Below are 26,863 nucleotides of genomic sequence, written 5' to 3'. Positions count from 1 at the left end.
TGTAACACAACGATCTCACCTGGTGAATGGCTCAGAGAAGGCAAGTGGGACTAAAAAAAATAACGCAAGGCTCTTGGTTTTGATGGCCATCCCTGCCATGCTCTGTTATGCACCTCTGTCAAATCCTAACAACTGAGAGCAGCAGTTTTCAATCCCCATTTGCACAAAAAACAAGTGACCAAGGTGCAGGCCCTGGGCGGAGCAGCCCTCGCATCCTTCGATGCAGCTGCAGGCTCTGAGCAGTGGTCAGCTGAGCCGCGATGGCCTCCCTGCCAGATTTCTCCTCCCTGCCCCCACACCTACTAATAATAAAAAGGAATCATGATAGTGCAGGATTCATTCCCCAGACAATAGTGAGGCAGGCTGTATATTGCTTTATGGCTGTTGACTTGATTTAAAATGCACTCTTAAAAATGAAAGAACAACTCCTTAAATTTGCAGTAAACGTATAGTTCCACAGATCTGATTTACTGGTTATGAGCCACCAAAGAATTGCAATTGCAGTTTATTGTATTGTTGACTCTAGCAGCAAAAACCTCAGCAACACTGTAGCTTTGGAAACCATGAAAAACCTGATCATTTTAGATTAATCATTTATTTCAGGTTGGTTGTTAGTTTTTTTTGTTGTTGTTTTGTTTTGTTTTCTTTTCTTTTCTTTAATTGGTCCCTCAACTTCCAGGGGATAACGACGATTGCTTTGATGGTGACTGTTTAACCCAACGTGAGTGAGATCAAAGGCGTGCAGTTGGCTTGTGCTTTGCTCAGTTCAGAGCGTTTTAGCCTTGGTTGACTCATAATTGCAAGAATTCCCAACCGGCTGGAAGTGGAAGGAACTTGCTGCAGAGCACCAGGCGCAGCACAAGGTGCAGGAACCTGCCTGGGCTGCAGCACACAGCAGAGAGCATGCAGCAGAGCAGCAAGGAATCCATCTGCTTGCACAGAGCTCCTCGCTGTGAGCCCACTGTCCTCATTTCCCTCGCACCCTTGCCAGCAGTGAACGTGCTGCTCAGTTGCTCAGCACAAGCGCAAGGCACAGCCTGAGCACCGGCACCAGCTCCCACCGCCACCGCGAGAACCGACAGAGGCAAAACACGCTGCAGGTTGCAGGCGGTGCAGCTGAACCGCTCTGCCTCTGTTCTCCTGAAGGCACAAACAAAGGCGAATCACGTGCAGCACTGTCTCACACGCAGCCGCTGATATACGCAGGCACACGAATTCATTTCTCTGCTCCCTGCTCCCGCAGCACCGCTTGCTGCCGCTACCGCACCTGCTGGCTCCAGGCAGCCCCGCGCTCACCGCGGCGTTGCTGGCCAGCTCGCCCTCGTGCACCCGGCTGGCCTCATCCCTAATCGGGAATGTGAATGCTAGACTCTTGTTACTTAGGTGTCTGGATGTTGATAACGTGGAATATGGCCAATTAAGTGCAGTCCCTGACGAGCTGCTGCAGGGAGCAGCATCGCAAACCGGCATTTTTGCCTTACCGTGCGAGGCGGTACGCACGGGGTGGGGAAGGGAACGCTGCACAATAAACTGAACCCAATCCAGTATCACCGCTGTCCTTCAAGGGTCTGTTCCCTCTACTACCATGTGTGATTTTTTCTTGATTCATTAAGGTCTGCTGAGCATAAAATTTTGCAGCTGCTGGCTAGATAGCAGCACTGCTGGACAGCATCCACGGCTCTTTCCTCTTTCCTTTTGGAAAGAAGCGGCAGAATGCAGCTGCCTATGAGGCTTTATTTCAGGTTGGAAAATCTCCAAACACAGAGGGGAAAAAAACTGAGCACGCTGTAAATCAGAGATGGCCTTGAACCAAACCCCACGGGTTCCCAGCACCCGCGGGCAGTGACAAACTGCAGCCGAGACAAGGACAGGGTCTGTCCATCACAGCGACGCCGCTGACGGACGTCTGAGGGGCTCCGAGGACCCCACAAGGATGCAAACGGCACCCCTGGAAACTCTGCAGTGCTCCCCAAAGTGCAGCTAACGCAGGCTCCAGTCATCCTAAACAAGTCCCCCAACCCTTAAGAACTCCCAACACTGAACTTTCTTCAAAAGGTGCTTGAAAGTTACTCACGTTTTCCTTCAGGGCTTTCCTAGGTTAAAAACAAGGCCGCTTTTCCTGTATCAAAATAAATTTTTCACTGGAAGTGTGATGATAAAAACAATTTAGATTACCCGTAATGAAGAACATTTCTGCCTCTAAAGTAGAAAACAGCACTTTTTTTTTTCAATCTGTACAAACTTCAAGCAACTCCGTGGTCTCTCAGGAATTTCAAATTTATGGATGTTTTTAAATTTATTTACTTTAACATATATTACCCCTTTCATTTTATAGCCTGTCTCAGTTATGACAGCACGGAAACTGCTCTTCCTGGAGTATAGGCACACCGTAACTGGTAAATGATAGTCAACACAGCCGAAAACATGGAGCAAATTTATATCTGCTGCATCAAACGGGTGGCGATGTGGCCGAGGAGGGAGCCCAGGTGGGGCCAGCAGAGGCTGGGGGGGGTTCAGGAAGGGGCTGCAGGGAAGGGGCCAGCCCCCAGCACTGCCTTGGCAGCGGCAACTCCTGAGCAAGATCCTTGAGCTCCTTCCCCTGCCACGCCTGCAGCACAAAGGCGTCTTAAAGAAAATGACAGATATTTTGTACTGGATTGATCGGACGAGATAGGAAGCGCCTCGCGCCTTCCCTCATTTATTCACCTCTGACTACGTATTTTGTGCACTTAGGTGCTGCGGCGAGAAGCCCGCTATTAATCCTGGCGGGCGGACAGGCGGGGAGGCGGCTGGCTGGAGTTCTGGAGAAGCGCCGGAGTGATGGATAGACAGACAGACAAACTAAATCACTGGTACACTTTTATAAAAGTGATTTCCTTCAGGAATTTATAGCGCTTTATAAATACTTGCACAGCCTGATAAAGCACTTCTTCGCAGCAAATGTTATCACATTCCTTCTTGAGCTGGGAGCTGGGAAGGCAGGGCTGAAGAGAGTTAGCCAAGGTCTGAAAGAGTTTTGAGAGAAGTGGTGAGATGCGAGCAGCTGTGTTTTCCAGGTTCTTTCAACCAGCACAGCACATATATAATTTTAAGGTTACCAAGACTGACCCTTTAGCATAATCTTATTAATGATCTTTCTTTAATCTACGCAGGCATTTTCACAAGCTTGGATCCAAAGCAAGGAAACTGCTGGCACAATCTATAGGACATAATGAGACTACAAAGCTACAATGTTACGGCAAGCTGTAATTTCAAGCAGCCAAGCTAGCTTTATTACTGCCACTGTCATTACAGAATGCTTATACAGCATGGCCATGAAGTCAATGAGATATTTAGATGCAGAATTAATGCAGGATAGCGCCCAGCGTAAAGAACAAACACAATAAATAAAACACACTGGAGAAGCACAGGATATAAATACAGAAGAAAATGGCAGAGCAAAAAGAAGATGCTAACTATATTTAAAATTGATATTTAATCCGCATAGCTCATTCCAGTGGCTTCTCTGCATATGCGGCTTGTTTTAATGCTAGCAGGTTCGACTTTTCAGTAACAGAATGATAAAAAGTTTTTCAAAAAGTTTTAATAAAATGCTTAATTGGTTCATTAGAACCTAAAGAGATATTCCTAGAAAGCAAGAGAGAAAGGGAAAGGCAGAAAAAGAGTGAAAGAGACAGAGAGAGAGAAGATGCAAGCAAAAGAAGCAAAGAAAAAGAGAAGGAAAGAGAGAGGAGAAGGAATATTTTCACATCAGACTATTTGCAGTTAGCTTGCTTTTGACTTTCAGACTCTATTTAAAAATACAAAATTGGGAGCATTAAAAAAGAGTTCCCAAATTAGCTTTTTAATAGAGATCGAAAGTTAAAAGGGGGCCGAGTCATGGGGGAAAAGCTATTCAGGATCACAGCCAGGCCAGAGCTCGCAGAGAGGGAGGCCAGAGCACGCCTGGGCGAGAGCAGAGAGGCAGCTTTATGAAGCAATGACATTGGAAATCACAGAAAAATCTTTTATACCAGCTAAAGCCAAATGACATTTCTGGTTTTACTTTCTTCTGTGCATCTGCAAGAGGCAAAGAGCAAGTGGAGATACGGGAAGCATTTTTAAGGGTAAAGTTCTGAAGCCGTTTAGCAAAGACGGATTTCGGGCCCTTTGATGTGCCTAAATGCATCCAGCCACCCAAAGTTTCCCATGGAAGTTTTAGGACTCACTTTGTACGCAGCTCTGCATGTGCAGTTATAGTGCCTGTACTCTAACAGTTACAGTGCACAGCTTCTGCCTGACCTCATCACCTGGCCCGAAGGGACTGAAACACAAACATCGCTGCGGGGAATTGTTTTGGGGGAGGACCACCTGCCATCCAGAAAACTGTTTGGTCTTTAATAATACTGGCAGTGACTTATCAGGAATTAGGGGATGCTGAGGCAGAGGACCAATGGATCGGGGCGCTGCTCTCAGCTTCCAGGTTGTATTTCCCAGCTAGTCAGTCGGAGAGCCGAGGTGTTGGAGGATCTGTTGGTCGCTTGGTGGGTTGGCTGCGTTTGTTTTGGTTTCTTTTGGTGTGTTTGGTGCCTGTGTGCGAGTTTTAAATGGAATTCGGGCCCGTTTTAGGAGCCTGTTACAGCACTGCCGCACGAAATCCCCGGGAAGCTGCCCCCGCTCGCTGCCGCCACCGCACGGCCCCGTTCCCCGGGGCTCCTGCACGGACCCCCCCACAGCCCACCCGGCTACCACCACCCCGCCGGGGGCTCCGCGGACACCCCCGGCCGCCGGGACCGGCCGGGGAGGGGGAGGTACACGGGGCGAGGAGACCCCCGGCTCTGAACCCCCCCGGCCCTGAGCCCCCCGGCTCTGAACCCTCCCGGCTCCGAGCTCCCCCCAGCGCACCCCGGCACCCCCGGCTCTGCCCCCCCCCCCGGAGCTGTCCGCCGCCCGCGGTGCTGATGCCGCCCCCCCCGCCCCGCCCCGCGCCCCCCGCCCCGTTCCCCCTCCGCGCCCGCCCCCGCGGCTCCGCGCTCCCGGCAGCCGCATGGCAGCGGCGGCGCTCGGCGAGCGGCCGCGGCCGGCAGCGGCGGGGCGAGGCGCGGCGCCGAGCGGAGGAGGTGAGGTTGGTGGGGGGGGGACACCGGGATGATGGAGGGGACGGCTCGGCTGCAGGCGGGGCCGGGGGGTGGGTGGTGGGGGGCTCGGGGTTGGAGCGGCTCTGCCCCCGCCGCGCCCCCATCCCCTCCCCTCCTCCCGGTGCCCGTGCCCGGGGTGCGCTCGGTGCCGCGGTCCCTGCCCCGCGCTGCCCGGCACGGCGGGGCTCGGCCGCTCCGCTCCCGGATTTGGTGCGGGGAGCCCCGCCGGTAGCCGGGGAGCCGGGCGAGGATGCCGGCACCGAGCGCCGGGAGCCCGACTCCTGGCCGCGGCTGAGAGGTGCCGAGGCGGCGAGGAGCGGTGAGAGCGGAGCGGGGCGAGAGGCAGCGGGGGGACGCACGGGGGGACGGGCGGGGGGAAAGCAGCGAGGGCGAGGACCCGCTGCCGGTGCTCCAGCCCCCGCCGAGGGCTGCCGTGGCATCCCGGGGCCGGGGAGCGGCTCCCATCCTCGGTGCTGCCCGGCCCCGGTGCAGCCGGGCTGGGGCTGTCGGGGTCCGGCTGCGCCTCGCCCCCTGCCCCTGCCCTGCCCCCGGGGCCGCTCCGAGGGCAGGGGGCGGCCGGGGGCGGCTCGGGGTGTGTGTGGGGGGGGGGAGCAGCGGCGGCTGGAGAGGCTGGGGCTCGGCTGCGGTGAGAGAGCAGCTGTTTAGTCATCTCTCTATATATACTTCCACGATGATGATCGCGTTTTCTGATCGCTTCTGACTGCGTTTAGAGAGGGAGCCGAGAGGCAGGCAGCGCAGCTCACCTTTTTAGCCGGAGGAGCGACTGCTCCCCCTCTTCCTCCCCTTCCTCCAGCTGCCCAGGCTCAGCTCAGCTCCGCTCCGGGGCGCCGAGCATCCTCCCGGCCAGGTAAGGCGTCCTGCGAGCCGGCTGCGGGAAGAAGTTCGCGTGCCTTCATCCTAAGCCTGTTGCTTTTGCCCCCAGATCTCTCCAGCTGGCTGAGGGAGCCAATGCTTTGCAGAAAGTTTTATTATCTGATGTGGCTGGGAAGGGAAAGGAATATGTGACCGAAAGAGGATATTGAAGCTCTGACATATTTTGCTTTTAAGCAAGAGCATCTTTGCTGTCTGAGCCTGACCCAACAAAGGATAGAAAAGGAGAGAACGAATGGTCTGAAGGCTCCTCGCCCCCCTTAGCATTGCGTCTCATCGACAAACTCACATGCTTATCAGTCATTTTAAATCATCCCGGTCTGCTTCCAGAAAGGGAGACACGATGAGATTTTTATTTTGCTTCTGGTTTTGTGAGCTTCTGAAGAGGCACTTATTAAGTATGGCATTGCCAGTGGAAGTTAATGTGGTAAGAACCCATCGCTTATTTCTTGACCCTTTAGGTAAATAGAAATGACTGTTCTGTAAAGTTTTCCTCCAGAGCTGTATTGATCTAGCAGTGCATGCCAGGTTTTTGTTTTGAAACTGGGATCAAACCACGGTGGCAGTGAAGCCAGCTGGCGCTGCGACAGCCAGAGGTGGTCGGGAGGCAGCAGCCGGGGTCGGAGTCCTGGGGAGCCGGAGGGGTCAGGGCACAGCTTTTCTGTCAAAGTATCCGGAGTAAAAGGATCATTTTCTTCACAGATGCTGACTTTAAGTCAGAAGGAAGCAAATTATTTTGTGTACCAGGTCTTCTAAATGGCATCAACAGGCAACCGATCTTTTGTTAACTAGTTCCTTCCAAATTACATGTTGAAATTACAGTAATTAAAATTCAAAATGTGTGTGTAGGCAAATACATGCTTGTTAGAACTGAAGCGTGTCTGTTTCCTACACGAGCTGAAGAGACTCAGTCAACTGTACGGTATATTTTGAGCCCAGGCAATTGCTCTCCAACCTAAAGAGAATGGGTAGCAGTTACCGAAACCCAGGCTTGGTGTGCAGAAAAGGAGGCTTCTTTCCATATTTTATGGATAAATTATTTAACTCTTTGTTGTTGCTGTTTGTTTCCTTGTTTGTACCTAGCATGGTTTGTGCAGCTCTGAATTCCAAATCCAGTCCTACCTCTTTTAATTTTGTCTCATTTCGGGGCAGGGTGGAGTTTCAAAGATTCATGGATAAGAAAACACAAAACCTTTGTTATAAGAGATTTGATTATTCTTCTCCCTCTCAGTCCTTCCTTACAGACACCCAGTTTACAGCTGGAAAAAACATGTATTTTTGAGCATTTTGAGGATCAAAAGGGGCAGATTAATGCAACTTTGAAAATGAAGCACTAAGTTTTCTTAACCAGCTGCATTTCTTTGTCACAGAGAAATGGGATCTGAACTTCTATGAAGAATACCCTTCTCTTTTGTTTCAGTCTCCTGTCCATTTCATGGCTAAGATATTTATAGCTTCCCCACACATACTGCTAGCATAGAAAGACCCATTTTATCTTTAAAAAATGATTTAAAAATGTGTAAGTCACTTATGAGTTACCAGTGCTTTATTAGAACAATTATATGTGAAGTATTTATAGTGCCTCAGCAGCTAATGTAGGTAACCTGGAATTTACAACCAAAGTTATAAGTACAGAAGAGATTTCTAATAAGGTTCCCCAGAGAAATCAGGGAAGATGAGGATCCAGTGTCTTGTAGCTGCTCAGGTCACTGTACATCGCCAATCAGTCCTGGTAGAATGGCTGTGCTGGTGTCACTAATTGAAATTAAAAAGCACAGAAGACAGTTTACCAGCAGGGAAATTAGGGACAGGATGCATTATCTTTGTCTCTTCGCTGTTTGCCTGTGTATATTCAGTGGTTAATGAATGGGATGGTCGTCACTTCGCTGCCTCCTGTTTTGCAGTCCTGTTCTTAACGCAGTGTTTCATAAAAGTTAAAAATCCACCACTGCTGCTAAAAGAAATCGGCAGCTCTGCTGTCTAAGCCCCTGGAGATTGCCTTCCAGCGAAAGACTTGGGCATATTTTCAAAGTAGTGCAGAGAAAGTTTGCAGTGCTGTGCTCTGGCTCTTCCATGGAAAAAGGATTCTGGTCTCCAGGGCTGTCAGTCTGGCACGATTGATGCAACAAATTCACTCTTTAGGAGAAGGAGAAAAAATAGTGCATAGTAATATTGAACAATCCTTTATAGCAAAATGTTGTGGGATATTGGCTTGGTGTATAAGAAAAGTGTCTCCTTGGGATAAGCATCACTATGGATTATTGTATGCTTCATAATTACAAAACCTCTTCCAGCAGCAGTAAGATGCTTGCACGAGGGATTTCAGTTGTCCTTTAGATAGTAAAATTGCACAGAAAGATGCTCCACATTAAGGTGATGAATGTTAATGTGTCCTGAGGAGGAAGAGCATTTCTGGGAGCAGTTCAGTCATTTTCACCACAGATTGATTCGATCATTTTTTATTCAGTATTTTGATGGCTGTTGAAATCAATAATGCTGCAGCCTTACTGGCTGGAATGGCAGCTTTCATATAATTAAAAAAGTTCAGAGTAAAATCGCATAGAAGGCTATCATGTAGAGGATATAATTAGGCTTTGAGGGCCTGAGTCAGTGGAATCAATGGAATCTCCATTGATAAATTGACTTTTGATAGGGCCCCTAATGCATCTTATATGATAATGGTACCTTTCTCCAGACAATTTTATGGTGGAGTTTGAAAAACATTAGGGAAGTAAGAGTAAATATGAGTTAAAACACAAGTTAAATATTCTAAGAACCATCACCAAAGACCAAAAAGAAAAAGAAAATTCATGGCCAGATCAGAACCACAAATGAATGCTATAATTTCAAGAGAACGTTGATTTCCAGTGGCTGAGGATCTGGACAACTTGGGATGTTTTTCGTCTAAAAATCAAGAGTGCATTGAACATATTTCACTTCAGCCTAATAGTCCTTCAGTTCTTAGCCTGAAGGACTTCTGTCTCTGCCTGCTAGGCAACAGCCAAGGTATCTTCCTGCTGGAAGAAACCTTGGGTTTGGAGGCTTCCCCATTCTGATTTTCTTGGTACTCAGCTGGTAGCATAATCCAGTGTGCACATCCTTCACTGACACATGTCCCTGCTTGAAGGTCCGTAAACTTGCACACGTGGGATTCAGCCTACAGATGCTCAGATATTCTGAGCACCATTCCTGCAAAAATCAGAATTTTCCCCTGGGCCAGTGGAGGGTGCAAGATTTCGCAACACTAAAACACATCCCTAAATCCAAGAGAGCAGCAAAATACTGCTGCTGAGCCCAGGTCTTTAATTAAAGGTGGAAGAAAATTAATGAAAACCAGAGAAGATTTTGTGCTTCTTTCAACTGACAATGTTCAGGTTCATTACATATCGAACTTTGTTAAGACTGGAAGCCCAGCTCAGGCCAATAGTGGCTTTTCATGACATGATTTCGCTGGGTGAACTGCAGGCTGATTTCAGTGGAGCTCCCAGCTCTTTCTTGACAGCTGTAGTTAAATGGATGAGCACACGAGACTTACACCTGGGGAATCACGGATTAGTCTTGTTTGTAAGGAAGCAAATATAAATTACTGTGTTTATGCTACTTTTAAAATGCTTTTAATGAGGAATCATTTGCTATTCAAAATTTCAATCCATAATAATGCCATAACCTCACTGAGCTGATTATCATGTGCCTTGTTTAACATCATTCTTCAAACAGGAGACGAGGGCAAGCCGGTTGTTTTAAATTCTTGTGAACGTGCTGATCTACAACTCTAGCACAAGGGAGCAAGACACCCTGCCTGACTTTGTGTTGTGTTTGGTTTTGTTCTGTGTTGCAGATGGAACTGATCTGACTTGGGGCAGGTCTCCGAAGCAGCCGAAGTGTCTTCTCCAGTAGCAAGGCCTGGGGTCAGCATGGCAGCAGGGGTGGCAGCGTGGCTGCCCTTTGCCAGGGCAGCTGCCATAGGATGGATGCCAGTGGCCAACTGTCCCATGCCACTGGCTCCCACAGAGAAAAACAAGAGGCAGGACGAGCTGATCATTCTCAATGTGAGTGGCAGGCGGTTCCAGACCTGGAGGACTACACTTGAGAGATACCCGGACACTCTGCTGGGCAGCACCGAGAAGGAGTTCTTCTTCAACGAAGACACTAAGGAGTACTTCTTTGACCGGGACCCTGAGGTCTTCAGGTGCATCTTAAATTTTTATAGAACTGGCAAGCTGCACTATCCCAGGTACGAGTGCATCTCTGCCTACGACGAAGAGCTTGCCTTCTATGGGATCCTCCCTGAAATCATCGGGGACTGCTGCTACGAAGAGTACAAGGACAGAAAGCGGGAGAATGCAGAGCGGCTGATGGATGACAATGACTCAGAAAACAACCAAGAAGGGTCCATGCCATCCCTGAGCTTCCGGCAGACCATGTGGCGAGCCTTCGAGAACCCCCACACCAGCACCTTAGCCTTAGTCTTTTACTACGTCACCGGTTTCTTTATTGCTGTCTCTGTGATCACTAATGTCGTGGAAACTGTCCCTTGTGGCACGGTGCCTGGAAACAAGGAGCTTCCATGTGGGGAGAGATACGCTGTGGCTTTCTTTTGCTTGGACACGGCTTGTGTGATGATTTTCACAGTAGAGTATCTGTTGAGACTCTTTGCGGCCCCAAGTCGCTACAGGTTCATCAGAAGCGTGATGAGCATCATCGACGTGGTGGCCATCATGCCATACTACATTGGCTTGGTGATGACCAACAACGAGGATGTCAGTGGAGCCTTTGTGACACTAAGGGTTTTTAGGGTTTTCAGGATTTTCAAGTTCTCTCGCCATTCCCAAGGCTTAAGAATCTTGGGCTACACTTTGAAGAGCTGTGCCTCCGAGCTTGGCTTTCTCCTCTTTTCCCTCACTATGGCAATTATCATCTTTGCAACTGTGATGTTTTATGCAGAGAAAGGGTCCTCAGCAAGCAAATTCACCAGTATTCCTGCTTCCTTTTGGTACACTATTGTAACCATGACAACACTTGGGTGAGTATTACTTTTTTCTTACTGAGCAGCAGGCAAGCATGTACTGGGAGCTTGACTTCAGTTACTCCTAAGCATTTTTCTGGGTGCATGTTCCAAAAGGGAATGGAATTGTTAAGGACTTGTTTGTTCTTTGCCTGACAACTTCTGGATTTCGTGCTTTTGAAAACCTGAATAAAACAGAAAAGGTACTTAAACCCACTTGACAAATGCTTGGCACAATGGTAGATGGATGCAGGAGAAGCAGGGCTGTGAACAGTAGGTCCTGTTTTGCACTCCTTTTGAAGCAAAGATAACACGAGTGGAAGGCAGTTGGCAACTGGAGCTTGTGGGTTTATTTTTCAGACATTCATTTGAGCCGTAGGTTTTACACAAAATTGCTGATGTATGTTTTGTCTCTTCTCACAATGTCGGTCACAGTTTCTTTGCTTGACATGCCAGGAATTACAGGTTGCTGAATTCAAATGGCTGTTCTGGGTTGCTATGCTCCTGAAGATGCTCAGTGGTCTCCAGGACATATATATATATTAAAAAAATAAATATTTTACTTAATTTAGCAACAAACAGGCTTCTTGTCTGTGCTAAGTGCTGAGTTTAAACACTAATAGCAGTATGCTATAGCAGTTGCACTAGAATTTCAAACACTCCTACGAACAGGTACAGAGGTAATGATATAGTCAAAGCAACAGATATGTAGCCTGTAGGGCACTGTTTTTTTTCTATTTCATTTCTGTCTCACAGATATTTCTACTGAAATTATAGATCTGTGCTTTGAAAACCTTTGTCGGAATGGCCAACCCCTCACCCTGACAGGGTTACGTAAAAGAAAGTAGGCAATGCCCAAACTTTATAGCTACTTTGCAAAGAGTTTTCCCACTGGGGAGTTCACACAGTTCAGCACTCAGATGTAGACAATTCTCATCCCTGTAATATGGTGACAGGAATGACCACTTCTTCTCTAAGCTGCTTTTGATTTTAAACACTTCTCTGTGCCTATTAGGCATGGACAGGCTCACAGTAGCACTTTTAAATTATTAAAATCATAATTCAGCTGTCAGAAAGGCACAGAATCTGAGCATGTGACAACTGCAAGTCTGAATTTCTTCATTAAAAGAAAATGTGGATGTTTGTCATAGTCACTGGAAGATTTTCTGGTTTCTGTTTAACAACGACTGCACCTATCTTTCTGCCAACACACACGTGTACATTGTTATACCTTTGCCACAAGGAAGTTAGGGTCAAGGAAACATTCGGGGTTGCTTGGGAACAAAACTTTGTTGTAAAATACATGCAGAATGTGCTCTAGAGTGCGATTAAGTCCCTGTTCCCATCAGTGATGATTTGGTCTTGTTCTCTTTCCCTTCCTTTCTGAACACGCGGGTAGAGAAAACTGAGTGCTCCTGAGGACTTGAAGTGTCCTCAGTACACTGCAATCACCAAAATTATACATGAACGAGTGCTTTAAATGAGTTGACAAGAATTAAAAAAAAAAAAAAAAAACACAGACATTTAAACAGAGCTTTGTAAGAGTTCATTGGAAAGGGATCTATAAGGAGATATCCAAACCTTAAACTTAAACTTGTGGTCTTACTGATTTGGGGCGCTTTGTTGCAGGATTTTCACTAAAAGAGGTGTCTCCGGCACACAGTCTGTCAGCTCAGACTGCGTCGTTCTCACAGACTTACGAGACGTACAGAGACCTGGGCGATACCAGCCCCTGAGGAGAGCCTGTGCTCTCCGACAGCCTCTGCCTACCTCTGACCGCGTTCGTCGGGCACCGAGCACCTTCCTGACTGAGGACCAGAGGCCAAGCACTCTCTGCTGGCTTGCCCCAAACCCTCGCTAGACAGAGGAGTTGCTCCTCTGAGCTATCAGCCCCTGATTCCTGCTCCCTGTGTCCCTCCAAGAGGCACGCTGGGGTGGCAGCGGTGCAGCCATGCGCCCCCAGCACCAGCTCATCCCCGGCTGAGCTCCACGGCACCGAAATGAATGAGCGGCAGCGATGAAACCTCCTGGCCCTGGGGCATCCCCATCTTCCTGCCTTGCACCCTGTGGTGTGGGTGGTTAACACCCCCTGCTCCCCTTCATCTGCCCATAAAACCTTTCCGCTTTTTCAAATTGGCATTTTCACCCAATATTTCATCTGCTTCTCTCTTCAGAAATCGTTTAAGTGTGTTTGGAAGGATCTTGTTCCTAATGAGAGCGCTGGCAATGCCCGTCTCGCGGAGGCTGCCAAAACCGCAGCCAGAGTCCCCCCCATGCTCCCTGCTCCATCAGACTTCACCTCCTTAGCAGGTGCCCATTAGCAGCTTCCATTTCAGCCATGCTCAGAGCTTTTATAATTATCTTAAATATTGTCTGCTATTTGTCTTTAAAATGTAGCCGGTATTTAAAACAAGAAATTATAAAGTGCAAGGGTTTTTAACTCAAATGCATACACACCTGTATATACATAAATATTTTTGTTTTGAACCCTGAAACATTTAAATCCAGATAATTGAGCATTTTCCTGACACTGTAATTTCTTTCTGTGACAGAGTGCTTTATAAAAGCAATTTGTAACGTGTAGGATAACTTGTCCCGTGTTACCAAGACATTAAAAAATTAGCTCAATTTATATAAAAGGGAAAAGTTTACTTACTATGAGAAAACAAGGCTATCATTAGGAAAGCATTAACAGATGTTCCAGTTGACTAATGTTAATAATTAGAATAAAAAATCCAAGCCAGATATTTGCTGCTGTAAATTAAATTCATTCAGTTGAAACCAAGGAAGCTGTGGTAGTTTGTCTGAGCTAGCCTCTGTGCCATAGCCTAGTACACGATAGTAATATAGAATTTTCCAAAAGGGTTCTTCCTCTGAGCAAAAGGCACAGAAACAACACTAAAAATGAAAATCCTTCATTTTTTTTTAATTTTATTTTTGCTTCTGTAGCTCAGAATTTCGCTCTGAGGTGTTCTCTCCCATCCTCCCAAGATAACTATCGCTCTGACTGTCCTGGCTCCTTGCAGTTTCGCATCAGCTTTGTTTCGGTGCAAGCCTGTTCATTTTGGTGGAGCCCCGCTCGTTCTCCAGGGCTGGAGGCTTTGCCTCGCTCCCTGCAGAGGCACGTTCAGGGCAGGGCTGTTCAGAAGCCTGAGAGACGTGGCTGTGGTACAGCAGCGAGCTCTGCTTTCCCCAGCCCCCCGCAGAACAGGGCCTTACCCTGCTGCTTCTCAGCCAGAGCTAAGTGGCCGCGTTACCGAGCATCTGAGTCATGATTCATATTAAATATATATACACCGTGATTTCCTGGGCTCCTGATCAAGCTGCCTGTCTTCCTGAAGCACACACGAGCATGGTTGTCCCATTACCACCACAAATAGGGCTGGACCTGGGCGCGCACAGCCCCACAAACTCTCCTGCTGTGCCGCGAGGCAGGTGCTGCTCTGCCAGGTTCCTACAGACACAACTCGATTCCCAGATTGACCCATAAAGGAAAAGCAAGAAAATGCATTTCTTCTGGAGGGTGAAGCACCACGTATAATAGAGTATGTGCAGCTTGTGGTGGCACTGCTCTGCGGATCGGGGAGCCGAGCTCTGAGAAATGACGGACAACTTGCCAGCTCCTTAGGTAGCTAACGGCCCAAGGAGAAAGGTACAACAGCTTTTCTGGAATGGGAAACAAAGCAAAGGAATTAAATTATACTGACCCTGCGTCTCTGATCCCTCTACTGTGCTCATCAGCCCTGGTTTAACAGAGGCTGTTTTTAATTTAGCACGATTTAAATTTTGCTCAGGAGGTTTTATAATGAAAGCATTATTCTTGGGTGCATCTTAAATCAATCTGAATTACCGAAACAACTATTCAAAATTAATTCAAAACCAGCTATCCAATTCATGCAGAAACATTCTCCTTGAGAGGCCAGCAGCTACCCACCTTCTCTCCTGCCCTTGGTTCAAGCACCAGTCAAATAAATGTTTGGTTTGCCACCCCCCTCCTTCTGCAGGAGGCCCTGGCCTCCCCAGCCCCAGGAGCACGCTGCCAGTCCCCATCAGCAGCATTTCCGCCCCCCTCTTGCTTTTAACTAACTCGATATGCAGTAGCCATCAGTTTTACATCTATATTGAGACAGTTTAATTATCATAAATGGTGTTACTTTGTTCCCAGCCTGTTGTTTTTATTTACTTTCAAATGGAGTTTGATTTGGATGGGCCAGCCTCACGCGTCCTCGCCCGCCGCCACGCACTGCAAACAAGGCTGCGGCGCTACGCCTCTCTCCTGCTGCTAAAGCCCAAACCAGTTTTGCCCAGAGCGCGTATTTTTCTAAGCTTTTTATAGCTGTTTTCATTTCACCTGACAACAGCAGTATGTTTCAGGCTCTCAGGCAGCATCTGCGACCTGCACCGTGGGCTCCAAATCCCAGCGGTGAGATCTGCAGCACCACGTCTGCCTCTGCCCGCGCCCTGCCGCGTCCTGAGGGACACCGGGGCGCCACAGCTGGGCCCTGGCCGGGTGTGCCCAAGCCCACCCCAGCCCCAGAGCTGCTGGCCCTAAAGCAGGCATTTTAGATAGCGTCTCTGATGGCATTTTAGAGCGTGCTGCAACCACAGGAGGGTGAAACACCTGTGTCACGGCCTGAGGGAGCTGTCAAGGAGATCTCGGGGTTGTTCGTGTCACGAATCTAGTAGTTTGGGCGACCAAAGAGCAGAGATTTGTGATGGGTTTTGTTTGGGTTGGAGTTTAAGGCCGTGCTGCATGATTTTCTGTTGCGTAAGGAAGGCTGAGCTCCCACCGCTCACCACCCTCACGGTGGTCCTAGGAGAATCTGTCTTCTCCCTGGCCTCATGATTTGCAAGAACAGCACAGTTTTGGGATCAGCACCCAGCTTTCAGATTCGACTGCACTGGGCACCGAGTTGGAACGATACACGGCATGCGCCAGGACAGCACAGATGCATCTATAGCTTATATTCAAGGACCCAGGTTAACACTAGGGAGTCACTAAAACATGTGCTGGCCTAGCTATGTCAACAGCCTGACCTGGGGTGGGACTGGGAATTCCTTGCAGTTGTCATTATCGGGGTGCTTAGGGAGCTGGTGTTTGGGGGCAGGGGCCTGTTCAGGTTTATTCACATCGTTCCGGCTGGCGCCCCGCGGGTGGAAAGCGGGGAGCGAAACAGCAAGGCAGAACTGACACTTGATCAAGAGTTTCTGAAAGAAACGATATTAGCTGTGTTGATTTCTTGGGCTATTTTATTGGTATTCTACCCTGGAGAAGGAACGGGATGAAATTGAAGCAGTGAAACGGGACGCGAGGCGCTTACTGCCAAGCGCTGACAGCTGGGCGAGAGCAGGCTCCCGGCGTGCCGACCGCATCGCTTGCAGGGGCTGCCAGCGCCGTGCGAGGAGATCTCTTTGCAGTTACTCCTCCCGTGCAAAGTGCTGAAACCACTCGGGCTGATAATAACCTTCATTCACCCTCCTTCGTGCAAACTCAGAGGAGTTTGCAAAGTAAGGAAAACAATAAATCATCTCTGGAGCGCTGCCACGCCGGGTTCTCCGGAAAGATTGCAGCTTGGCCCCGTAATCACATTTTGCGTGTCACTACTTCAGTAACTGCCATTAAACCGAATCAGAAAAATTGCTTTAATAGAAATGCTACTTTGCATATTTACCATCATCAGTGGAAAGACAGATGAGATGTGGGATAGTTCCTTTGTAAAGCAAGGCGCTAAAATTTCATCACTCTCACCACTTCCTACCCAGTCAACAATTCGTATATCCACAGGCCAGAGAATAGCCTGAATTTAATATACAGAAAGTCCAATCAAACAATGAATTGATGGAGCTACACAAAGAAGCCATTTTCCTGAGCTTTCATTCTCTTGACTCCAGCTTCATCTTATATGAAATGTGTATCAATTTTCTTCCCCTAATGGATTTACAGATATTGTGTGTGAAATGTCTTTGTATCAGAAACTACAGATGGAACCTTTTTCCTTCGCTATCTTGACGTAAATCTCAGGCAAGCATCTCATTTTTGAGCTATTTGTATTCACCAGAACCCCAGAAGTATTAAAATACCTTTACTCATTCTCATGGCAAGTAGAATTCACGGGATTTTTCTCCTTCTTAAAAAAAAAAAAAAAAAAAAAAAAAAAGAGGGAATTTATTTGTCCTTAGATTTTTTGTGGCTTTGGATATTTGTAACAATTGCACATATGTGCAAATATCCCATTTTTAATAAGCAAGACAAAATAACTTTCCTTTAAGGTAAAGTCATTGTGTGAGAAGTAAATTATTTGAATAATGTCGAGTAATGGTACTGTCTAAAATTATAACATGTCTACTAAATTTACCAACGGGAGCCTTGGCAGAGACGCATCTTTAGCAACTGAATTAAGAATTTTTTCTTAGCTCCTCTTTCTTTTTTTTCCCCTTTCCAGCCTGCATCATAGTGAGTGCCTGAGAAACGCAGATTAAGATAACATTGTATTTTTGCCCGAGATGAAGGGAAGTGATTGGCTTGCTGACTTGGATCGGAGTTATTTTTAGTCTCATAAAATGATAATTTCATAATAGCGCTGACCCAGTAAAAGTAATTAGTTTACATCGATCAGCTGAAAATAGGGGACAGAGTAGCCACTGCCAGTAGGAGAGCAGCACAAGGGGAGGGGAAGCTGAAGGCCCTGCAACGAATTAGCCCGAACTGATTACGTCTCTTGGCTGACTGCAGCCTGTGCACTTGAAATCAGCTTTCAGCATGAAGTGCGGGCAGAGGCACGGCTTCCCTGGCACTGCCGAGGGGATTTCGGAGCGCCTCCAGCCTGGTGCTCACATCACAGCCAAGGCGAAGCCCCCCCAGTGCCAGCATCCATGGGCCTGGTGTGGGGTGCAGGACATGGCACAGAACTCCTGGCCCCCTTTCATGTTAAGGAAATGATACGAGGCAGCTTTTGTTGCTAATTTAAATGGATCCCTACCCTCAGGGCAGCTGAAGACAGAAGGTGAGAACACCTGTGACCCGTGGCAGCTTATTTCTAGAGGAGTACCCTGGGCACTCAGGTGGGGCCACCTCATTAAAAGAAAAAAAAAAAAAAAAAAAAAAAGGCAGAAAGCTACAGAAAGCTGTAAGATAATTGGAGAAACTTTTCTCAGCTTAGTGTCAACAGCAATCTTCTGTGGCACCCACCACACTTACAGCTGGGCTTGAGTCTCCAGCAGAGAGCCTCGGCTGTACCAGGGCTCCTAAATGAACAGCACCGCAGTTACCTGTGCAGCTCTGCGGGGCTTGGGGGAGGCTGGGTACAGCTGGCATTTAATGCAGGCTGTGTCTTCCTGCCCTTCATACCCACCCATGCAGAAGTGCACAGGGACGGAGCTGCCACAGCGTGTTATCAGAGGACGGAGCAGGTTTATTTATTTTTAATGCAGCACAAGCCTCAGAAATGGAGATCTCCGACCCTAGCTGTTGGTTCCCGCATTACCCGGGGAAGTGCTCTGAGAAGATGCGCCTGGGCATGACCCCGGGTGCAGGAGGACCCAGCCTCGGCTCCTCTCCAGGCCTGCAGCAGGGTCTGGCAGCCCCAGGGCTGTGACGAAGAAAAGAGTCCCCATTAGGTCATTTATCCATCGCCCTCCTACTCTCACCGCTTCAACATCCAGCACAGATTTTTTTTTTTTTCTGTCAAACTCTACCACATCCACTGTAAGCTTGTTAATATTTTCCGTTGGGCAGGCAGCCTGCCGCATGTTTTCTCAGCTTTGTGCCACTCCCTAAGAGCTTTCGTACAATCCTACAGCAAAATCCTGCTCTCGTGTTTCCCGTAGAGCCAGCGGTGGCACCCTGCCTTCCCGCAGAAGCGCAGCCAGGCGCTCCCAGACACACCAAACCCCAGCCTGATGGGGCTGCCACCTGCGACGTGGCCCAGCGGGAGCCCCCAGCCACTGCTCCGGGTGCCACCATCCCCGGCTGTGCCCCAAACACCCCGCAGAAGGGGTGCCTGTCCTCTCTGCGGGTTGTGCTCCTGGACAGGCACTGCCCGCAGAAACAGATCGTGTCTGTTTAACTATTTACCAGTGCTACATTAGAGCGCATTCAAGGGCTGTAATTCACCTCTTAAGGTTACAAGTAAGCGTGGAAGAGTTATTTTAAAATCAATATCTAGCAGAATGCCATTGTTCCAACATTAAAACCTGCTGGGAAATTACTAGGAGGCATGTGGCAAGTCAAATCACTGCCTGCCAGAGGAGGAAACAATTCATTACTTCTTTAAAAGGTGCAAATCTTTACTGGCTTTTCGTTTTGGTTTGCAGCCTGAGAAATGGTGCTGGAGCATCTGGCTCTTTCTTTCTCTCATTCTTTAGTGATTTCATTCTTTTGTTCTGGCTCTGCTTCACGGACTTCTCCTTACTTTCTGCACGGGTTTGGGTCTGGGGACGAACACTGCGGCATCGCTGCCAGTTCTGTCGCTCTTCCTGATGGAGGCCAGCACTTGGCGTATGAATTCTCTCTCACCTATAAAAGCATCTGCAACAACAACAAAACCAAAGTGGGCAGCCACTCAAAGTCATTTCATGAGCAGGCTCTTCACCGCGAGGATTCAAGAGAGCCATTGAGCAGATCGCCTGGGGAAGCCTGCTGCTTTCATCTTGCCCTGCCATCTGCAGCAAAATTAAAACACAGATCAGCTTTAGCTTTTTGCCTTTAGGACTTTGCAAAATTTGGCTGATGTATGTCCCCAGAAAGCCCTTGAGAAGGATTGTTTGCTTCTGAAGAGAGTAGCCCTGCAGAATTGGGCTACGTGCCCCTGGAACCGACGCTTAAGCGCTGAGATGCAGAGGGCTCGGTGCAACGGTGCCGGGGAGCCTCCTAATAACAAGGTCAAACAACTCAAGTGATGTGTCCTGCCGTGTGGATGGCAGCCGCAGGTTACAACGTGGACACACAGGGTGCAACGAATGCGGTGGTGGCAGCGCTGCAGCGATCGGCACAGGCAGAGCTCGCCCAGCCTGCCCGGCACCCGGCAGCACGAGAGCTGTCGCGTTCACTTTTTACCAGCTCCCGTTAACCAAACAACACGTCCTCAACATTTTGAAGTACCCTTAGCTTTTTGTTACAGGTAATTATTTTTCGTATACTAACTGCTTTATTCTGTCTGTACACGTGATTCCCCTTTGCCACCTAAAAGACCCAAATTACTGCTGTTTTTCTCATCTTGCCTGTAGATGCAGGGTTTCACATCAGACGTGAAAACAACAGAAGATAAACTCTTCATTCACTTTCAGCCTTTAATATATAAATGCACAGCTTGAAGATCACAGGATTTCACCCCACAACTCAACAGTCCCTTTGCTTCTTTTCTGTGCTAAGGAAAACGCTTCTTACTATTATTTTGTTCTGCCTATTTTCTCGCCCAGTTGCCACAATCCTCAGTCCCTTGTCAGTAAAGTCTACGTGCACTTTTGGCCTATAATTTGAAGACAACACATCTTCAGCAGTACACGCGATTTTTCTACATTTGTATGAGCTGCAGCACAAGGGAGTCATCCTCCTTAAATATTAATTACAGTCACCATGATGAGAACAAAAATAACACATTATTTTTCAATTGAAAAGGATAATACAAGCCAGCTATTCTTGCAGCCTAATGCTTGGCAGAAGTAAGCTATCTTCAAAAGGAAAGCTAAAATGAGAGAGAGCTGTTCTGAGCTGCTTTCTCCTAGAGTCCATCCACATTAGTGTCTCAGTTTGGATCAGGAGCACCCTTTGAAAGCAAACTCTCAATCATCCTGTCCTTCCTGCAGCTTGGCTCAGTGCAAAGAGGTTGCAGAGCACGCCAACAGCATCCCTGCCGGATGGAATATGGCTGAGAGACGCGCTGAAGGAATGTGCCTAATGTGCTCTTACTGCTAATGGGTGCTCAGGCCGTGAACCAGACTAGCACTAGTCTAAAATTAATCCTCCCCGAGGTGCATACGGGGGGGATGCTGGGTCCTTCCACTCCAGAGCTCAGCTCCCGGTGAGTCCCACAACCTGCTAATGCAGATACAAACTTACTCCTTCCCTGCATTTGATTTCAGAGCTCATTTTCAGTTATATCCCTGTTTTAGCATCTTTTGAGGTTTCAAAATTTTCATGGTCCTTTGTCATCAGTATTAAATGAACGAGAACTCCAATGGTTTCTTTCTGCCTCTTCAGAGGGAAGATAGAAGTAGGCTGTTGTCGATTTAACAGAATCTGACACCTCCGTTACTCTACTGTATGAGAGTCTTTTTCTAGTAATCAGTGTCTGAAATGAGTGGAAACAGGACTTAAATTTACCACTTTGAGCATGAATCAATGAAGCATTATTGCCAACACACATCCTTCGCTGTCACACATTTCAGTTGTGCCGTTGGTTCAGAAAGATTTAAAAGCCTGTCTCCCACCCAGCTTTGCACCTGTGAGATATCCTTTTTATCGAACTCACTCTCTGATCTTTGCATAATTAACCAAAATATGAAATCCTTAGCTTCTGCTGTGTGTGTGCGTGCTTTAAAACTTCCTGCAAGACCACTAGATTGTGTACAGATGGGCAATCACGGTCAGCTCACAGGAGGCAATCACAACTTTTACTTGGTGCCTCTTTCGTTTTCCTGCCTACTTACATCTGCCTAACCGTCTGTTCATCAATCCAGGGAGCATCCATCATGTAATAGGATGAGTCCTACTGAGTCAGACACTCGGCTTCAGTTCACGAAATGAGTTGGCATCATATCCTAGCCTTGGCATGCTGTATGCAAAGACTTCAGCCCTTTTAGATATTTTTCTGCTACAGAGAAATAGCAGGACAGATTAAATAATAGAAACATTCATTCAGCAAGACAGTTGTTGAATGAAAACATGCAAAACAGATCAAATTAGGTGAAAGTCACCTCTCTTGCTAAGGGTAAAAACAAGTAGTAAGCAGGGCCAAAGGTACACAAGATTTGGGCTGCAGAGGGCTGAGCAGGATGAATTCCACCACTAATGAGCTTAGTGAATAAGCTCATTACCTAATGAGCTCTATTGAACAAGCTTGATTTCCAGTCTAGGGGAAGCCTTCTGAATAGATAAAATGTAGGTAAACAGCTACCTCGGTTTACAGACAGAAAATGTATCTGTAGCTCAAGAGCAAAGTCACTGTCACTGCCAGATACTTTCTTGAGAGCACAGATGACAAGACTGCAATGCTTTGTTTCTTACCTTGTGGTGGGAAAAAAAAAAAAAAAAGAAAAAAAAAAAAGCATCAGTTCACGGATCAGAAGAGCAACAAATGGTAGATGCTGCTTTCCAGGTTTGACCATCCTTTACAAATTCAGATGCCAACAAGGATGCACGCTAATGTGACTCATTAAAACACACATCCCAACACCTTTCCTCTTGGGTTACCAAAGGACTGTTCTGCCCTCCATGGAGACATCACAGAGCTGGACTGGGTAACCCCCAGAGGTCCTCTCCAACCACATGATTCTATGAACAAATGCTGCTGAAATGGCCTATTTCCATGGATCTCCACTTAAATCCCAACCTTACTTTTGTGACCTGAGAAGACACATCAGGAAATCTCACATCTCACTGTCCTGTCACAGATCTTGTGGGCAATTTTTTACAAGGCAGGAGTCTTCAAATATCTAGTCTGTAAGGAGTAGTCCATTGTGTATCCACACACTGCTTAACATAATTTTCAGTCCTGTCAGATCGGAAAAAGGAGAAAATGAGATTTCAGAAGAGGCTAGATCTACAAATGCTGAAAGAAAAATCTTTAAATCTTAATTTTGTCTTCTGCGTAGTAACACTTGTACTTATTTTTACCATCTTTTCTTAGCCAGCAGAAGATTTTCAGCAGATACTGAAGAGTTGTTAGAACTGTTTAGCTCCTACAGTTGTGCCACTCAGACACTGCCTCTGTCCATCCCTTGCCTGTTCTCATCTGAGCAGAGCTGGAATATGTTTGAAGAGCAAAAGGGGAGGAACATGTCTGAACTTCACGGGAAAAAAAAAAAAAAAAAGCTAACTTGGTGGGAGATAGAGAATTTTGAGGAGAAAACAGGTGTTCAGTCTTTAAAAATATGTATTTAAAGCTATGCATGCATGCCCTCAAGTGCACATCACAGGGTAAACAAACAGGCGCACAGCTCACTTGTACGTGTCAGTATATATTCGCATGATTGCAGCATGAAAGTCTGGCACCAAATGTACTGTGAACTGAAAATGAATTTCAGCAGCTTTTATGATTCATTTTTTGTCAGAAACAAATGAGGCGTCTGTAGCTTCCTCGTTAGCTGTGTCCAGTGAGATTCGTTCACTGCTGCTGCACATAAGGCCTGCTCGGACCAGGCCGCAGCTGCACGCTCCGATCACAAAGGGTGTCAGGAGGAACTTCGTCACACTCAGTGATTTACACCAGGGAAAATGAATGTCAGTGACAGTAGAACAGGCTCTGTGGATATGAATAGGTAGGGGAGTGATTTGGGAGACGTTCCGTGCTACCTTCATGGGAAGGCCATTGTGGCGAGAGGTGCCTTCGAGCTCTGGGCCCTCCACAGTGCTGTGTCTCATCTTCCTTGTTTTATTAGCGTTTGCTTTGGATATCCTGGGAAGAGCGGAGATTTCTAGCGCTCAGTGTTAGGTAGATAAGGCATTTAAGAAAACCGTTGGATAGACTTTGTGTGTAGCCATTAATAACTGCTCTCCTGGCAATATCAAAACAGCGTGGGCAGGCAGCGCTTCTACTACCTGTAGCTCTTGTCTGTACAGTAAATTAAATCCACCTGTTAAATCATTGCAAACAGAGAAAGGGTGTTTACCCGAGCACATGTGCTTACTGAATGCTTTCATCTGCTTATGATGGAAAACGTTGGTGAATAAAGCCACGTCAGACCAGGACTTGTGGGATGCTGAGATGCGCACATACGTGCGTTTTGAAATGCGCCCTCCCCTCGGGGCAGCGCCTTCAGAGGGTGTGCAGGGGGCAGCCAAACGGAGCCTCGGGCACACAGCTTGTGGTACGGCCACTGGGCAGGAGCAGGGCCTCTGCTGAGCATGGTGTACACCACCAGGCAGCTTAACACGAACACATGCCAACCGTATTCGTGCAGCACAGCAGGGTAGCGGGAGTTATCTGTCAGCATGGCCGAGCAGGGGGGAGCGGGCAGACAGCCTCCCAGAGCCTTGATGTGTCCTGTTGATCGATGAGTCTTAGCTGGCCCTCGGCCTCGTGGCTGGACTGCACTGCGAGCCGCCTCTTTCTCTAAAGGTCATCATCAGAGTTGATGCAGAATGCCATAAAACACGGTGTAGAAGTAGGCTGCCTCGTGTCCTGCATTTCTGGCCAATGTTCTCTCTCATCGGCTGTCACGGTGGCTTAGGGTAATGGGGTTCTGAAGGCTATATATGATTGCCGAGGGACACTGAAGAGGGGATTTTCAAACGGCCGTGATTATTCTCACCCAGTCTTATCAGCAGGGGAAGATATAAATGAAAACACAACAGTGTCTTTGCTTTTGTGCAAGCCACCACTGTAACTCAAGACAAAAAGCTTCATGTGAGCAAGGCAAAATGATGCCAACTCCATGTTTCCCACAGCAACTTTCAGCAGGTGTTTGGGAAGGGCCTGATGACCATTTGTCAATTAGCTGTGTGAATGTCTGTGCCGGGATTCTCAGGGAGAAGTGAGATTTAAATTCTGCCCCTGGCTGTGAAATGACAGAGCTGGAAGGCTCTGTGCCCGGCTCTTCCAGGCTCCCACAGCAGGCAGCTGCCTTCACTGCCCCGAGGGAGCTCACAGGGGGCAGCTGCTCCCCCAGCTCCACTAGAAGCTTTGGCGACCTCAGCAATCAAACAGGAATTTATGCACACCAAAAATGACGCCCTAGACTTCATGAGTTACTAACTGCTTGGGCTACGAACTTTATAGAGGGAAAAACTCTGAAAAAGATGAATCCCCATCTTCCTGGAGTTTGGTTAGGTAGACACGCATGGTCAGCTATCCCTCCCAGCCCAAACTCAGACCGTTCCAGTCACAGTTCTGCCGCAGGACAGGCACTGGTCCCACCGCACGGCTGAAAGACCTGTGGGCCAGAGAGAGGGGTCACGGCAGTGGTCCTACAGCACCCACATCAGTGATCGGCTCAAATGGCTCACTTCCAGACATGCAATGCAATCTAAATAAAATATCAAAGAACTCAACCTCTTCTCACAGATAAAAGGAGAGAATGGTTAAAAAGAAAAAAAAAAATCACACAGAATTATAGATGATAGAATAAAAGATGTTCTACAGGTTTGTTTTCCTGCTTCATAGGGAAAGACCAAAAATGATTTAGCAAAATGATAGCAGAAGTTGCTGCCTTCCCAGAAGCTGAGTTAGTATTAATAATAAAATACTGTAAATAATGAATCTACAACATCATCAAGCCAAGAAACGTATGTATGTTAAAAAAAAATAGATAGGCATCTCCCCAGGCTTTGGCAAAAGGTTGTCCTTCAGATGAGACTGCAGATGGGCTGTTTCGCTCACTGTCAGTGACTTAATGAAGCGGTTACGTCTCTTCCACATCTGCTTTATCTATCCTGTGTATGGAAGTATTTCTGTTACTGTACTGGCCTCTCCTTGCATTAGAGTTTATCTACAATTTATCACTTTTAATAGATGATAGCTGTAATGCATTCGGACAGGAGAAAAAACAATTCACCTGACTACCACACAATACTTGGAATTAGAAAAATTGGATGTCAGTGTCTCAGGCAGTTGGGCATTCTCAAAAATTTTACCCAGAAGCTTACCAAAATGGAATATATGCACTTTGTGCCAAATACTGTGACACAGTATACAAAATGTTAAATAGCAGCAAAATCAGTCCACTTGAATTGCAATATAATGTAAGGTTTTGAACTTTTACTATATAATCCTTTTCAAGTTATTCTTGTGTATACTCTTCTATGGTAAAACTGTTTTTTTTTTTTTTTTTTTTTTTTGTTTGTTTGTTTGTTTGTTTTTTTGTTTGTTTGTTTGTTTTTAGCAAAACGTGGCCTATGAAACACAGTCCAAATACATAGCATAACAAAATGTAATCATAGGGGTCAGTTTGCCATCTAAGATGCAATGCATTCTGTATATCTATTTTTCTACTCATCTTTTAAATGCAATTTTCTATTCCATTCCCTTGAAGACCAGGTTAAATCAATAAAATAAAAATAGCATTATAATATTATATATTGTGGCAAACGACTAATGTCCATTCTGGTCAGTAGCTGTAGAAGTGACAAACCCAAACCAGATTTCACGTCATCATGAAGACCTTTGACTGTCTGCATCTACGCTGCTGCTGGTCTAGGGCACAAGGCATCGCACACAAGAGCATGAAAGCCACTGACATGAGACCCTGACTTCCAGCACTTCCAAGATTTGTCAGGCTGTCTTGTCTACAGAGGAAAATCACTTAATCAAGAGTGATCACATTTCCAAATACAGAACAGTGATTTCAAGTGTTTTTAATTGGCTCATCATCCATCTTAGAAGAGTTTCGTGGTTTCTCAAATAGTGTGATCTTTCACAAAATAGACCACGTCTCTCACCCAGCTGTAAAACAGACTTCACATAAACACAGCGAGATGTTTCCAATCCCAGGCATGGAGAGAACATGGAGAGAACACTCATTTAAAAATATGATTAATATGGACTTGTAAGAACAGTTGTGCAGCTCACTGAAGACACCATTAAGGACAGGAGGAAAAAAAAAAAAAAAAAAAAAAACACACCACAAATCTCTGATTGATTCTAAAGACTTCTCCTGTAAGATGCTCGTGCATCTTATGGACACGCCGGCTTTC

At 47.0% G+C, this 26,863-nt stretch overlaps 2 protein-coding genes and 1 long non-coding RNA gene across 8 annotated transcripts in view; 2 read left to right on the top strand and 1 right to left on the bottom strand.

Annotated features, from left to right (window-relative positions):
- LOC311423619 (uncharacterized protein) overlaps positions 1–26,863 on the bottom strand; it is a 97,595-nt gene that overhangs the window by 32,762 nt on the left and 37,970 nt on the right. The gene's annotated exons all lie outside the window — the stretch shown is intronic.
- LOC311423801 lies at positions 467–1,547 on the top strand. Its single transcript, XR_014685859.1, has 2 exons — positions 467–603; positions 680–1,547. It is a non-coding gene; the product is annotated as an uncharacterized lncRNA (long non-coding RNA).
- The window catches only part of KCND3 (potassium voltage-gated channel subfamily D member 3), a 115,782-nt gene continuing 93,422 nt past the window's right edge, over positions 4,504–26,863 (top strand). For 2 of the 6 annotated variants that reach the window (XM_084497853.1, XM_084497848.1), the window contains exons 1-2: positions 5,854–5,985; positions 9,847–11,031. In XM_084497853.1, coding sequence (XP_084353979.1) covers positions 9,923–11,031 — 1,109 coding nt within the window. In that variant the 5' untranslated portion in view covers positions 5,854–5,985; positions 9,847–9,922. Of the gene's footprint in view, positions 4,524–5,052; positions 5,100–5,334; positions 5,437–5,853; positions 5,986–6,228; positions 6,436–9,846; positions 11,032–26,863 lie in introns of those variants that run through there. The other 4 variants (XM_084497852.1, XM_084497849.1, XM_084497850.1 and 1 more) reach the window with 4 other exon arrangements.

Source organism: Aythya ferina (assembly GCF_964211825.1).
Source record: "Aythya ferina genome assembly, chromosome: 25".
Lineage (NCBI taxonomy): Eukaryota > Metazoa > Chordata > Aves > Anseriformes > Anatidae > Aythya > Aythya ferina.
The sequence above is the reverse complement of the archived record's forward strand: the minus strand, read 5'-3'. Positions and strand labels throughout refer to the sequence as shown.